Source organism: Solanum tuberosum, unplaced genomic scaffold, assembly GCF_000226075.1.
Source record: "Solanum tuberosum cultivar DM 1-3 516 R44 unplaced genomic scaffold, SolTub_3.0 scf00030, whole genome shotgun sequence".
Taxonomy (NCBI): Eukaryota; Viridiplantae; Streptophyta; class Magnoliopsida; order Solanales; family Solanaceae; genus Solanum; species Solanum tuberosum.
Window position 1 is genome coordinate 1,496,702 of NW_006238956.1, and position 16,313 is coordinate 1,513,014.

Consider the following 16,313-nt stretch of genomic DNA (forward strand, 5'->3'; position numbering starts at 1 on the left):
ATATCTTCCATAGCTCCTATCCAATATTGTAAATATTAGTAATTCATTTTATTTTAGTTAACAATTAGTACAAGTGAGGCTTTGCCCTCATGGTTTACCCTACTTACCAAGCATAGTAGTTCTATTATGATATAAGCAATCAAATTTTTTTGCATTCTTTGTACCAAGTTACTCAACCCTATATATGTTCCTGCAAAGCATTTGCTTCAATAAAATTTCCTATTTTAGTCTAAGACTAAGACCTAACCTCTTTACAAACTATATGAAGTATTTAAGCAACTAAACTCATTAGTTAATCTCTTGCTCAGTTAAGTTACTAAGTAAATCTGCTTATAACTACTTGTAATTCAACAGTAAAAAGAATCACCTTCTATCATGCATAACTAGAAAGCTTCTGTAGATAGCAGCTGGTACTGGAGAAAGATTCACATCATGAAAGAAAAAAAGCGACGTTGGTATATGCAAGATAGGTACAGGCTGACTAAGGGAGGTGAATAGTCAATCACGAGGAGCTATATTGATATTAGAGGGCACCACAACAATTCACATATTGCCGAATGCATTTGGAGTGCAATGGCTCAACTGAAACATAGATTTATTCTATGGTAAGCTGTCCAAGAAAGATTGCTAACTAAGGAAAGGCTGATGAAGATGAACATCTCATTGGAGGAAGTTAATTGTTGTTTATGTGATGCTCAAAAGCTGGAGACAGTCAAACACTTGTTCAGTGAATGCCCATGGATCACTGAGGTCAACAGGGGTGTTGAACAATGGACATGCTTGCCTATACAACTGGGGGAGGTGAAGGAAGTAATGCTGAAAATTAAAAGGAAGAAATGGAAGCAGTCTCAGAAACAAGTGATAGCTGCGAGTTGGGGGGCAATGATCTACCATACTCGGAGATCCCAGAACTAATTTTTTTTCAAAAGAGTACATATACAACTGAGATACACACACAAATTAAGAGGGAGATTTTACATAGAATAGACATACTTAGTTCATCAAAGAGAGCTTGCAGATGTAGTGTTTTTCTTCAAAGGCTGAAAGTGTAACTAGTTTTGTGTCTTGTTAGAGGTTGAGATGCAGTTGTTGTGCTCAAGAGCTCTTTAGGTGTATGTTTTTGTTTTAGTAATGGTAATGTTTAGATTGTTACCAAAAAAAAGATACATTATATTTCTTTTGATCTCCTACTCTCCTCAAGGTGTTGACTACCACATCATCTAGTAATGTACTAATTAACTTTACCTTTACAAAGTAACAGACCTCCAACACAACTCCAAGGAGTAATATAAACTATAACAATAACAACATTCAAATTAAGAGATTAATGAATACTATCATGGATAATAAGAGATCTCAAAAGTAACAACCAAGTCTAAACATGATTTTTTTTACTACTAAGAACTCTAACAACAATTTCCAGGACCTTCCTTTGGAGGGTAACAGTAAAGCACACAAGTTTTTCCTAGTTCAATGATCTAATATGGTTAGACCAAAGCTGCAAGGGGGCTTGAAAATAAGGGACTATTGTGACACTTGCAATATTTGGTTTCAAGGAATTGGTTGTTCTAATATGAGTTGTTTACAACTACTACATCATATACATACTGAGACACCCCCACTTTATGTCAAACTTCATTTTCTTGAATACCTATCAAACTAGTTGCCTCATATTACCAAAATTTGCTATCAAAAATTAAGTAAAAGCATACCAAACCATCACTCAATGAACAAATACACTAGCAGCAAGGAGTAAGAGACTGATAAGGATAGCAATTGTAACTCTATAATGTTCATATCCTACTCACATGGTCTTAAAAGCTACAAAATTTTGTAATAAGAAGGAAATCTCCTTTTAATCTCTAGCTACTAGCAATGCTTCCCTCTATAATGTACTATATCATTTTCTTCACTTTTTCCAGTAACATTAGAAACAACTGAAATTTAAAGTATTGGGCATGTTTAATATTGATCTGTTTTAGGTAAGGTATTAACTTGTACATCATGATATAATGAATTTGTATAGACTACAACTTATTAAACATGAAGTTTGAGTTAGCAAAATAAAAATAGAAATATACCTTAAGTCTACCTTCTGATGGAGAGCTGCATCATAAAAAATTATATGGAAAGTTAGAAACTAAATGTTACATATTTATATATTTATTAAAAAAAATCAAATAGAAAATATCATAAAAGTTTGCATTACTTCTAACCTTGATGGCGATGAGCGAGCAAAGAGTTGTATCTTCCTAAACATGTCTTCTTAGCGTGCTACTACAGTCTCCAACTGAGAATTTAATGCTTTTATTTGTGACTGTTGTTCTTGAATCTGAGATTGCTTGTCTTGTATCTGAGACTGTTGGTTTTCTACCTCAGTTTCAGCTGCATTTAATCGTTTCTGTAAGTCATGTTGGGCACTAGCAGCTTCTTGTTTCGCCTTTTCGAGAGAGTCTTCTAACTCAGCCGTTCTCCTTTGTGTAGCTGTTGTAGTATTAGGTTTTGGACCATAACCAAGGCCTTTTATATATCCCGACTTTGTACAAAGAACAGTATCCACAATTTCATCAATAGTCATGGAAGACTCTCCCGAAGTATATATATCTTTCAAATCAATCATGTTGTTCTACATAAAAATAAGAATACTATTTAAAGGAGAAGGAACAACTTCTGAAGAATATTAATCAGACAAATGCAATGTGTATATGAAGTATAAATATTAATTTTCTTACATAATGAGTCTCAGCCTCTAGAGAAGACCATCCTTTTTCACTAGTGTAATGAGTATGCTTGTAAAACTCGATTCTATCAGGCTCTACTCCTTTAGGTTTAGTCCCACCCTGTATAATAAGAAAATAATTGAAATAGTACTAAATTTTTATTAGTTAAAAGAATAAAAAGGGTATAACTTACCATTTCAGCACGAGCCGCTACAAACGCTTTTGACCCCATGAAATGATTAGATTTAAGCTTAGTTCTATTGACCTTGTTTATGTCGCATCGTTTCTACAAAAAAATAGAAATATTGTAACTTTAAAAACAAAGACAATAAAATGAATCTAAATTACCTTATGATGTGGATTGATCCACATGTCACAAAGCCTATTCCAATTTTTGGGGGTCAACTCTGGCACTTCAATTTTACGAGCTTCTCCCTCGGAGTGTGCACTTTCAAATAGTCGTTTTAACTTGTAACGCCACTGTCTGCTTCTATTTTTTCAGGATATCCTCGCAACTATCTTTCACGTAATGCTCATCCAAATTAATCTCAAACCTCTCCTAAAAAAATCAAATAAATTTTGAAGACACAAAAAATGATCAAAATCCCTGTTATATTAAAATAAAAATCATCACATCTCCTAGCATCGTAATTAACTTCAATCTCACTGTTTTTTTAACTATCTAAGCTGCATCTTCTTGATATCATTTATACAATCTCTTAGTTTATCAAAAGTAATAATAATTATAGTTCATATGTGAGTACTCTAGAGCCATATGGAGTAAGCTGTTACATTAACAAGGAGAACCTAGAAGAATATTTAAATGGGCTGAAGAGTTGGAGTAGGCACAAGCTAAAGGCAAAAGCTCTACTGCTTTAGTTACAGAATGTCCTTGGCCGCATAAGCTTACAGTATTTTGATTGAGATGAAGAAAATTGTGATCCAGGCTGAAAATATTGATCCACAAGTTTCCATCTTCTTTAGAAACTATTGATCCACAAGCATCTTCTTGATATCATTTATATGATCTCTTACTTTATCAAAAAATAATAATAATTACAGTTCATATGTGAGTATTCTAGAGTCATATGGAGTAAGCTTTTACACTAAAAAGGAGTTCCTAAAAAGCATTTAAATGGGATGAATAGTTGGAGTAGGCATAAGCTAAAGGCAAAAACTCTGCTGTTGTAGTTTACAGAATGTCCTTGGCAACATAAGCTTAAAATATTGCGATTAAGATGAATAAATTTGTGATCCAAGTTAAAAATACCGATCCACAAATTTCCATCTTCTTTAGAAACTACTGATTTACAAGCATCTTCTTGATATCATTTATACGATCTCCTACTTTATCAAAAGATAATAATAATTACAGTTCATATGTGAGTATTCTAGAGTCATATGGAGTAAGCTTTTACACTAAAAAGGAGTTCCTAAAAAGCATTTAAATGGGATGAATAGTTGGAGTAGGCATAAGCTAAAGGCAAAAACTCTGCTGTTGTAGTTTACAGAATGTCCTTGGCAACATAAGCTTAAAATATTGCGATTAAGATGAATAAATTTGTGATCCAGGTTGAAAATACCAATCCACAAATTTCCATCTTCTTTAGAAACTACTGATTTACAAGCATCTTCTTGATATCATTTATACGATCTCCTACTTTATCAAAAGATAATAATAATTACAGTTCATATGTGAGTACTCTAGAGCCATATGTAGTAAACTTTTACACTAACAAGGAGTACCTAGAAAAGCATTTAAATGGGCTGAAAAGTTGGAGTAGGAACAAGTTAAAGGCAAAGGTTTATTGTAGTAGTTTACAAAATGTCCCTGGCAGCATAAGCTTGCATTCATGTTGAAAATACTGATCCACAAGTTTCTATCTTCTTTAGAGGATCCCTGAGAAATAATTTAGGAAGGAAGCTTGAAGAGATGAATGTATACCACTGGTTGTTGTTTTACTAGCAATTAGTTGAGCTGATGTACTAGTTGTTTGTTTTAGTAGCAATCAGTATGCCCCTAGTTGTTGTTTTTGTAGTAATTAGTTGAGCTGATGTACTACTTTTTTTTTCTAGTTTATTAACGGTTGAAAATACTGACCACAAGTTTCCATCTTCTTTAGAGGATCCCTGAGAAATAATTTAGGAAGGAAGCTTGAAGAGATGAATGTATGTCCCTAGTAGTTGTTTTAGTAGCAATTAGTTGAGCTGATGTACTAGTTTTTTTTTCTAGTTTATTAACGGTTGAAAATACTGACCACAAGTTTCCATCTTCTTTAGAGGATCCCTGAGAAATAGTTTAGGAAGGAAGCTTGAAGAGATGAATGTATGTCCCTAGTAGTTGTTTTAGTAGCAATTAGTTGAGCTGATGTACTAGTTGTTTGTTTTCTAGTTTATTAACTATTGGTAATAAGATTCCTATTCTTTTAAAGTTAAAAGAAAATATGAATCTCACAGAATAAAGAGAAAGAGATCAATGGTGAACTACTACTAGATATCAACAGATATAGATATAATCGAAGAGTTTGCCAAAAAAATAGATGGATGAGTAATAGTAGTATCAGAAAGGCCTTAGTATAATCACTACCATGTAATAAATTTACTAGAGTACAAAATCCTTACGTGACATCTAATTAGTGCTGCATCTTTGTCCTCTCTTGTGAGTTCCTTCCACTTGTTTGGAAGCAATAGAAAGTTTCGGGCAATTATCCCTAACTCATTGGATAGTTTTGCTGATTGATCTGATTTAGTTGGCCTTCCTTTGCCCAGTGGAATTTATATTTTCATCTTGCTTCCCAAAGTCTTCTTCATTTTTTCAAGACCTTTCCCTCTAGTTTTGCCACGACCTTTCTTAAGTCTAGTGAAATCATCTGATGAAAAAGAGTCAGTTAGAAACACCACTTAAAATCTAAAAAGAAATAGTACATATGGCAGTAAGGAACAAGATGAAGACTGGAACATTGGGAATTTTGCTTTATTTTGTTGTATCTTAAGAGACAACAAGGTCAAGAAATTTATCGAGAAACAAAGAGAATATAGGAGAGCTAATAACATTTATTTTGATCATTTAAATCATTCGTTGATTATAAGTTTCATGAATTACATAAAATGACATTGAATTCTAAAGTATAAATCACAGCACCTATTCATTAAGAAAAAAGATTCAAATTATACATATTGACAGAACAAGTACCTTTAGACACCTATTTTTTTATGTCATAACGAGCAACGGAGAGCTGGTAAAAAATAAAACAAGTCTAACTAATACGAGTTATCATGAAAAAATGATTATATGAAATATGTAACAACATTTTCCACTTCTTAGAGTCAATTTTTGTAGCTTATGTCGTATATTGACAAAACAAAGTCACCTACAACTGCTCATACAAATGTTCAATGGCTTTCATGTTAAGAAAAAGACATCTTTGAGTATCTTCCGGTACCAATAATTTGTTTGACCATCTCAATTGCCTACTTAGGGATGGGCATTGTGAGGATAACTTGATTTTTGATATAGTATGAGTAAACCCATCTAATCTTAGTCGATCATGCTTGTTGGCATAGTCCCAACACTTTGTAGCAATGCACCCTTATTCCACAATGTTAGGCTAGTAAGATTCAGTAAACCACACTAATCTAGTATTGGGCTGTCTAATTCTTGGACCTCTTTGTAGTTTGTCCCCCGGCACAACAGTTCGGCCAACCTCTGGACCATACGCGTTCACAACAATATTCCACGCCTCAAAAAGAACCTAGTCCTCAAGGTTCGAGTAATGCATAAATTGTAGTAGTATCTGCTCAGTATTGTTAATAGCAAGTAAGCAATTCATAGCAATTTCTTCGCATCTATTTTCAGTCATAATAATATAGAAATGAGAATCATCATCTTCCACCGATAAGAGCAATATAGAAATATGTGAATTTGCACCCAGAATAATTTGCACCAGACGTGATCGACCAAGCCTATCCACAACGATCACATAGTATGCATTTTCATCTTTATACTTAGACTCTTCTATTAAGTTGAGATATTGTAGTCCATTTTCAAGCTCTAAGAGATATTCTTCCACCTTTTTCTTCCATCCTTCAATATTAGTAGTAGATAAACTAGGTTGACGCCATTTTAGTATGGCTGACTACGAATTTCCAAGCAGAAACAAATCAACATTAACTTATTGCATATCATGTACATGTCGCAAGTGATCTTGTCTACATACTGGATGATGTACATCAGCCAACACATCACTATAATTAGATAAGCATTTCCAAAGTAGCACTTAGAATACAATAAAACCATTTGTACCTCAAAAGGAACTAACAACGTGTTTACAAGATTGACGAAGTTGTTTAAAGATACATCAGTGTTAACTTGTTCATTATTGTTATGCATTAGATACAGATGACAACCTTTTCCTTTTTCAGTTAATAAGGCTGAAACAACTTCATTTGAATCATATTGCCCAGTATCAAACCACTTACACAGGTGCAAGTAATTTTTCAATTTCTTAGATATTGTTTGACCCTTAAAATCAACCAATGACTTCAGTACATAGGTCAGTTTCCTACAATAGGCGTCAACAACTTTGTAATATCTTTTTTTTAGTGCATGATGAAAATTTGTGTTCTCTATCGTATTTTATTGTAATACAACTTAGAAGTGAGCATCTGACTTTTGTTAGCTATAATCGCTCGAATGAATTTTACATTTGTATGAGTGTTTGAAAATTTGTTGAAACTCTTGATAGTTTTGGAAGCTTCGTTTGTAATTTTTTTATCCAGACTATCTTAATGGTGTTTAGACCATATTTTTTCTTATGTGATGTAGTCTATATTGTTTGTCTAGAGTATGGTCTAATAAATAATTTCTCTAATTTTTTTGTTTAGTTAACAATGTGTTTATAATTAGTGATTATATAATTAAAACCAAGAATTTTTTTGTAGCTAATAATTGCCCCATTCAACTATGAAATTTAGGTCATCGCCATTCAAACATATATAAATTTTTTTTGACAAACATTCATTGTGACTAAATTGTAAGTAAATAGAGATAACAATACAAGTGTCACTAATTGTTTGAACTATTATTGACGAAAACTAATGTCACAATTGAATACAAAAAATTGTAGTTAAAGTATACCATGATTAACTACAAATTATGCTTTGTTTCTACTCTATCAATATATTTTTTTGCGATAAAGTTTATCATATAAAAAATTTAATAAATTTTAGGACAAAAAATGATTCGTCACTAATGTGTCAATATGTTTTGTGCGACAAAAGTTTTTTGTATCCAAAAATTAACTAATTTTAGGACAAAAATGATTCGTCACTAATGCATCAATATATTTTTGCAACAAAAATTTTTCGTATTCAAAATTTAATTGATTTTAGGACAAAAATGATTTGTCACTAATGTATGTATATATATTTTTGTTGACAAAATTTTTTCGTATCCAAAATTTAATTAAGTTTTAGGATAAAAATGATGCAACACTAATGAATCAAGATATTTTTGTGACAAAAGTTTTTCGTATTGAAAATTTAACATATTTTAGGACAAAAATGGTTTATCACTAATGTATCAATGTATGTTTTTGTGACAAAAAAGTTTTGTATCCAAAATTTAACAAATTTTAGGACAAAAAATAATTTGTCACTAATGAATCAGTATATTTTTGAGACAAAAGATTTTCGTATTCAAAATTTTACTCATTTTAGGACAAAAATGATTTGTCACTAATGTATCAATATATTTTTTGTGACAAAAGTTTTTTGTATCTAAAATTTAATTATATTTTGGACAAAAAATGGTTCGTCGCTAATTGGAAACATCATTCGTGACAAAATAATGTGTCACTGACAACTCTAAATTTGTGCCTAATAGTATTCAATATTTGGCGCCAATCCTTTTTTTGGTGGGAAACTTTAAAAGACGAAACTTTGCAATGATTTTGTACATTTCGTCACTAAAAGTATGTGTTTCATGTATTTAAGAACGAAATATAATTTTTGTCACTAAAAGTGAATAATTAGTGACGAATTGCATGTCGTAGCTAATAATTTCGTAGCTATATATCACTTTTGTTGTAGTGACTTGCTTCAAATGCAAGTTCAAGCTCAACAAAGGTACTCCAATGCCCTCACAACAAAAATGATTCCATATACGCACAAAATTTCTCAACAATTTAATGTCCCGGAGTCACATACAACTCTCACACTCAAAAAGATGAACACATGCATGATTTCACCCATAGGTTTTCCCTTATTTTCCAATCAACATTCGTTTCAGCTCACTTAAGATCACAACGGTCTTTTCAAGGCTTGTAACAGGGTTTAGTGTAAAGGTATGGTCATTTAGGCTTAGGGGCTTCTACCTTCATGAAGTATGGTCTGAACATAACTTTCCTGTTTTTGTTTAACATTTCAAAGATGCTCATAATCCACCCATTATTCAACTTCAGATGAACTACCGGATACCCCATTTCTTTTGCAATTCCCACTACCTTATTTCACAACTGTTCTCTTTTCTTTCTTTTTATATGGAGGGGTTCCATCTTTTTCAAAACCATCACTCAATAGGGAATTCTCACACTTTTTGACTTTCCTTCTTCCTTTACGACACCCCACACATAGGCTTTTGGCTTAAGTTGGCTATTCAAACAAACCATACTTCATGAAAGTTATGGGTGAAGGATAAAGAGAGGTCATAATTGTGCAAGTTTCTTCCAAGAAAAGGGTAAGACTCAAGAGGGTCCAAGCAAGGTTCACACATCTCACAAGGTTGGCCACAAAAAAGGTATATTGTCAAATTGTTTTCACTTTTCAAAATTGTTGCCTAAGATCATTTCAAGTGCTTGCATCACTCAATCAACTAGACCAACGGGGAAAATTATAGGTGTCACCACACAAAATGTTCAAAGTAATCTCATCACACAAAGCATTGGTACCAATATCGAATAAGACTCCACACTTTTTATCTAGCATGCAATGTTCATTACAAGAGACGCATTCGACAACCGGCTAGTCACAACGACATGCTAAAGTTCACATATTGCCTATGCAACTTTCTTTGCCTCATCGTAGCCATACATTCATTTCATTCAATTAAGAGAACTATTCAAGTCATCGGTATTGATCACAAACGACACTCAAATTTGCGTAAGAACAACCACAATCACACACAAAAGAGGTGGCAAAATTTTAAATTTTGTTCAAAACCATTTTCATTCAAAACAATGGTCCACAAGCTAAATCATCCACAATATCAAGATATATAAATGAATCACAGTATTCAAAGCTCAATATTCACAAAATGAATAAAAATAACCAGAGGTAGGTATGGAAATACCTCACCCCACCAAACAAAAAGAAGCATTTGTCCTCAAATGCAACAAAAACAAAAACAAAAACAAAGTAACACAAATTAATAGAGAGGGAGGGGAAAAATCATCCTTCCAAGCTAAGCCTGGGTGAAGTCTGCATCTCAGTCGCTCCATTTGTTAGGGCAACAGTGCTCGTGGTCTCATCAACCTTAGCTCTACTGGAGCATACCGTAAAAATATCTCTCAAGAAGGGCTGTCTTGCTGTCTCGAACATGGCACCCTCTAGATTAGCCATGTCTTCATAAATAGCCTTATGTCGCACCTCGAGTTGCTCGTCATCTGTCTGGGACTCGGACTCATCAGCCGTAACATCAGCCCTAGTATCATTTCCGGTGGTAGCTACAGGTACCTCCGCATAGGCTAGAACCTCAAGACTCGGATTATCTGGGATCTCCAGAGTCCCAAAATAACGAAGTGAAGTATGTGGACTTCAAATAATTCACATCCTTTCTCAACTCAGAAATATCGGCTATCAAAGCCATCACCGACTCAGTAACACCCTGACCTCTCTCACAAATCTTTACTCTGGTTGTGAGAGCATCAATGGAATCCTTGAGAGGTGTTAGTGCAGCAGTAATCGGTCTCTCAATCATCCAGCGAACCTCAGCCTCTAGTCGGGAAGCCCGCACATCAGCAGAATGGGATAAGTGCCCCATCATTAGAAGCATGGCATGGGTGATCAGAGGCCTGGATACAATATAACAAGGATCATCTCTAGGTGGTGAGGGAGCAGTAGAGGAACTCGAAGCCTGAAAAGGAGTTGAAGTAGAAGTAACTGAAGGCCCTGAGGAAGGAGAAGGCAAGGCTTGCCTCTGCATGTAATGACTCACTATTGACCTCTGGGGATGTATCAACTCGAACTTCTCTTCTCCTATCAGTTTCATTTCGTGTGTACTCAACTTCTATGCACTGGATGTCGGTAGAAGTTATGGGTGTAACTCGACATCCCTCTTCTAATAACGGGGAACAACCACCCGATGACACAACTCTATGATTAGTACTGGAAATAAAAGGAATATCTAGTGCTTCTTGGCCCTCATGGCCATCTCTTACTCGTTAATCAATCACAAATTTAGCTGCTTCCTGGCTATGATAGACCCAGGATAGGCCACCTTTGGGTGGCGGAGAATGGACTCATTCTGTGACGGCATGACTGCGTTGCGGATGAATCCAGTACCAAGCTGGTATGTTTAGGTCCTTCTTCTTGATATGCTCTCCGGCCTCAATCCACCTTAGGTTCGTGTTAGAAAAAGCAGAGCTAGGCAACCCTTTCAGTCGTCCAGATTTTATGCAGTACTCATACTCTGGTACTAGTGTGGTAAGTCTGTAGCCCTCTGGAATACATCATTGATATCCCTGTTGTTGCATCTGACCTTCTTCCATCGGACCATCACAAACTCTACTGGCCTGAAGGCACTACCCTTCTTTTTCCCCTAAGATACTAGATCACCGTAGGTTTAGTAGAATTTCCGAACCCAAGTGGGAATTTATGGGACATGGGGCCTGGTGAGGATCTCAAAATGGTGTAACCGGAGAGTGTCCAACACAACTGGGCATCTGTCCACTACACCATCCATAGACAAACTCTTTTCTTCCAAGATGGTCCTCAATTCCTCGGCCTTTAACAGGTTGATTAACCGAGGAGGAGGACCCTGAACTGGTGGTTCGGGAACTATCGTATGTGCTGGAGTTGGCACTGAATCTGAGGCATGAGGGGTTAGCTCTCGAATCCTAGATGGATCATGACGATCTTTGGAATGAAGCTCTGCTCACCGGGCATGAGTAACTGATTATCCTCATACTCAAAGAATGAAGCCTGAGAATCAAATAATTCTCCCTCACTACTGGAGTTGTGCTCCAGTGTCTCACCTATGGGTGCTTTGCCCTTTCCCTTGCCTCCCTTTGGAGGTAACTTCTTGCCCTTTGTATTGGAAGCAACTGCTTCTTTATTTATCACGATCCCTCATGCCCACTTTCAGGGAGGCATGCCACTTTCATCCATGTTTTTTCTAGTATTATCTGCAAAACACATAGAAAAGTTTTAGAAAAAGTCCAAGAAAAGTGAAGAATTTCAGTTGCAGAAAGACTCCATGAACCATTCACCGAGTGAACTCGACGAGCTTAGGCATCTCTCCAAAAGTTACAGAACAAACTCAACTACAATTTTAAATTAAGGGTGATCTGAGGGGGACTTCGGCGAATCACCGAACCACTTGGCGAGCTCGACATAGCTCGCCAAACAGCCCAGCGTGCCAGTTTTCAATCACAAGCTTGAAAATCAAACCTGCAGCCCCCGAATTCAAAATCAAACTCCAACATCTTTCAATTAAAGGTACCCATACGACCCATGCCATCGAGCTACTCATATTTCCCCCGTTTTGGACAAAATTGGCCATTTGACGACTTATTCCCTTAAGAAAGACGAAAAACGCTCCATCATTGGGAAAATTACATCATTTAGCACAATTTTTGGGTTACTTATGCTTCACCCTACTAGACCCAACAAATATAAACCACAACCAAGCAATTTAGAAACAATTTCAACAAATAAGACACGGGAAGCGATCACTTTAAAGCCTTTAGGCACACATTTACAAAAAATACGGGCAATCCAACACATTAAACATAATTATTACAATTACCCAACATAAAACAACACCAAATTTGCCTATTGCATTCGAGTTCAACCAAAAACTTAAAGTACGGGGCTCGAAAAACCAACATTTATGCCGAATTTCTAATTATAAAAGCTAGGCGGTGAATTTCCCCTATTCCGAGCACGATTTAACACAAAAATGTTGGCAAAAAAACAAAATATGTAAGATTCAAAGTTCGGGTGAGACAGTACAAGAGTTAGAAATGAGAGAAGATGAAGGATTTTGACATTTTAAACCGTTAGGCCATTAAAACATTTCAGTTCGCGGCACCATCGACGGAGTAAGTCGTTCTCGCCGACTTACTCGACAATGCGCCGAGTGGTATTCTCTTTTCTGAGTTTTACAAGACCTCCACCAAATTTGGTGGTTCAAACGGCGGACACAGTCGGGATCGCCGTCCTGTTCGGCGAGTCGCCAATTAAGAATTCAGTCTTTCGAGTTTTATGGAGGTCCCCTTAAGGCTCGGTGGTTCAAACAATTGTCTAAGTTGGGGCTCGTCGACCTATTCGGCTAGTCGCCGACTGCAATTTTTCTCACCAAACTACCCATTTTCCAACACTTTTAACGTTTCAACCTGCACAATCAACACCCATTATTCATAATGAAAAACTAAAGCATTAAAAACATAGGTTTCCTCCCAAAGAGTGCCTTAGTTAACGTCGTGGCACAACGAAACTACCCAATCAAGATTCATTTTTGGGGTTTGCTATTGTGTCACTAGGTAACCCCCATGTTTTTATTTGATTTAAATGAGAAGAAATTTGACCCATTTGGGTCTGCAGCTGCTTAATAGAGACTAAGTGATTAATAACGTTTTAAAGACACTTCATCTAATACTAAGAGTCAACGATCATTAGTTAGTAATATAATCCAACTAAATGAGTTGGGATCGAATCCTACAGGGAGAGGACGTGTTTGAGGATCAAGAGCAAAGTACGAATTTGTTCAAGTCAATCATAGGAATAGATATTTACGAATAAAAACATAATTCAAATTTAGGGGTGACACAAGTGTCAAATATCAGGGGGGTTTTGATTGTAATTATCTACTACAACAACATCAAATAACATGAATTAACAAGTAATGAGTTGGGTTCTTCAAATGTGATTGGATTATAGGCTAAGGTAGACATATGGGTAATTGCAACTGATAGTAAATAGTTCTAAATAAGTGAATAAGTTAGATTTTATTGGGGATAAACTTTCTCTCGAACATTTTACCCCGTATCAAGTTAGTTTCTCTCGAACACCAACAAGCAAGAATTAAGAACAGCCTACGCTTTAGTCCATTCACTCTCTCGAGCTGAATGTGTTGAGAAGGGTTTAGGATTCATCTGTTAAGATGAACCCGTTACAACCCAATACCCGCAGACCATCAAATCAGTAATCTTGGTTTTAAAACCTCTCTCTCGAGCAAGCAAAAAACACGAAGGTAGAGTTGCATTCACAACTAAAACCCTTTAAATAAAAGCACAATTATTGAATGAAATCACTTCTAAACAACATTGAAGCTATCAAATAGCAATAGTCATAAACTAAATCAACATATAATCATACCCCAAGAATTGGGGTCTTAGCTAGACATCTTAAAAAGATAGAAATCGTTACCAAATTATGTTTCCATCAACTTGGTAAGATTAATTTCATGTTTACAAAGGTCCAAGTTGAACAATTTGAAAGACCCACTTCCAATTTCTCAAAAAAGGGAATGTTTTCCAATGTTCAGGAAAAGTTTTGTCTCCACACTGAGACTCCTAACTCAAAATTTCTATACTATGAAAATTGATACTAAACTAAGATTGCAAAAATGTATTTATAGTCGCCAAGAATATGTTGTGAAGGACCATTCAGCGCAGTAAGTCGAGATCGCCGATCAACTCGACGATCCGCCCTTTGGTCAGTTCCATAACCTTTTTGCTTTGGACTTCAGCATCCTCAAGTTCTGTAACTTTGGGTGATCCCACACTGCATCACAGAACCATTCGTCCACACGTTGAATGCTTATTTCTCTCACCGACTTGATTTTCTCCTACAGGACTTGGTACAATGGAACTTTAGGTGAGATAATGGCCACTCCGCGAATCGCCCAATGGATTAGGCAATCATCAGACCTTGTTTTCTTCCTTCTTTCAACTGCCTTGTTCCTTTTTGCCCATTAGTGTCCATTCTTTGTTCCTAAATCAAATACCTGGAAATCAAGGATTTTACATTAATTATTAGCACAAAATAAACATGTGAGGACACTAAATCTATCCAAATAAAGCCCTAAATGAGTCCAAATCGTGGACTCAACACTAAGTGAGACGTCACCATCTGATTTAGAATTGAGAAATCCTCTTTCATCTTTTTCAACGCTTTGTCCGTCCTTTCAACTTTGTTTAGAATACCTGAGGGCATATCTTTTGTACGGCAACCCTGAGATTCCTTGGTCTTTTAAAGATCATGGGGAGGGACGTACCTGTCCTTATCACCCTCTCTTTCCTTCTAGATTGCGTTACGATCAAGCCAATCTCTGTCACGGTATCTCCAGCCATCATCTCTAATCCAACATTCATTTCCACCATGTCTTGTGTGGTTTTCACGATAACCTCCTCCTTGATTGGCTAGGAAGTTCACTTCCTGATCGTACAACTTTTCAAATTGTGCTTCATCAAGGTTTACTCCACCAACACCCACAGTATTCAAACTTCTTGTACCAACACCCATGAAATTTTTAGCCAAGATATCCACCTGGGTAATCATTTTGGCTATATTTTTGTCTCTGTCTTGATCATTTCCGATCTACTCTTTTGTCATTCTAAAAGTGAGAGGAGAGACTTGGTATTCACGAGTGTACCATGCCCTATTAATCTTTTACATGCAATTAAGGAGTTGAGGTGCTACTTGATAAGGTTGTTGCATTTTACCACTGGGAACAAGTTGATCAATAAATCCTTTGTTCACCAAGTCAAGGCTCCTATAGAAGCATTGCAACATCACATTATTTGGAAGTCCATGAGTTGGGCATTCCAACACGAACTTCTTAAACCTCAGCCACTTCTCGTGGATTGGCACACCTTCATAGCGCTTAAATCCTTGGATGCTATCTCACATGGAATATTGTGATCAGCACATCCCAAGAGGCGATGGAGTCTCTTGGTAGCTCAGATAACCATTTGGTAGCTTCACCCATCAAAGAGAACGGGAACAACCTGAGACAGACTAATTCTTGTGTTATGTTCTTCAATGAGAACGAACCACAAACGTCCACGAAGTTATGAATATGCTCATGGGGATACTCATGAATGAAACGACCCCAAAAATGCCTGAAAATGTGCTTCGGAAACACCTATAATTGTATTTTCTTTATATCTCAAAATCCGTGCATGATTTCAGAAAGTCGACTTCATATTCTTATTCAGGGGGTCAAATTGAGTGGGAAATGGGTCTAACCCAAATTTTAGAGCAACCGTATCAAAATTCAAAAATCGCAAAAAATGCGATTTGGAGGGTCAACTTTAAAGGGGCATATCTCTTAGCACACAAGGAACTGGAAGGGCCACAAACTATTAAATT

The 16,313-nt window shown here is 35.9% G+C and overlaps 1 protein-coding gene across 1 annotated transcript; it reads right to left on the reverse strand.

The window, feature by feature from the left end:
* Positions 1-2,266: 2,266 nt before the first annotated feature.
* On the reverse strand, positions 2,267-3,198 carry LOC107059644 (uncharacterized). Its single transcript, XM_015306364.1, has 4 exons — positions 3,069-3,198; positions 2,914-3,006; positions 2,733-2,840; positions 2,267-2,626 (listed from the first exon to the last, which is right to left on the reverse strand). The coding sequence occupies exons 1-4, from the start codon at positions 3,090-3,092 to the stop codon at positions 2,267-2,269; spliced, it is 585 nt and encodes a 194-aa protein (XP_015161850.1). The 5' UTR covers positions 3,093-3,198.
* Positions 3,199-16,313: the final 13,115 nt, after the last annotated feature.

Bases quoted from the DNA above. Each gene is read 5' to 3' on its own strand.
- LOC107059644 (XM_015306364.1), bottom strand. From the start codon at position 3,092: ATGTGGATCAATCCACATCATAAG. The intron at 2,841-2,913 runs GTAAGTTATACC...CTTATTATACAG, and splicing joins TAGCGGCTCGTGCTGAAATG to GGTGGGACTAAACCTAAAGG. The intron at 2,627-2,732 runs GTAAGAAAATTA...ATTTTTATGTAG, and splicing joins TAGAGGCTGAGACTCATTAT to AACAACATGATTGATTTGAA.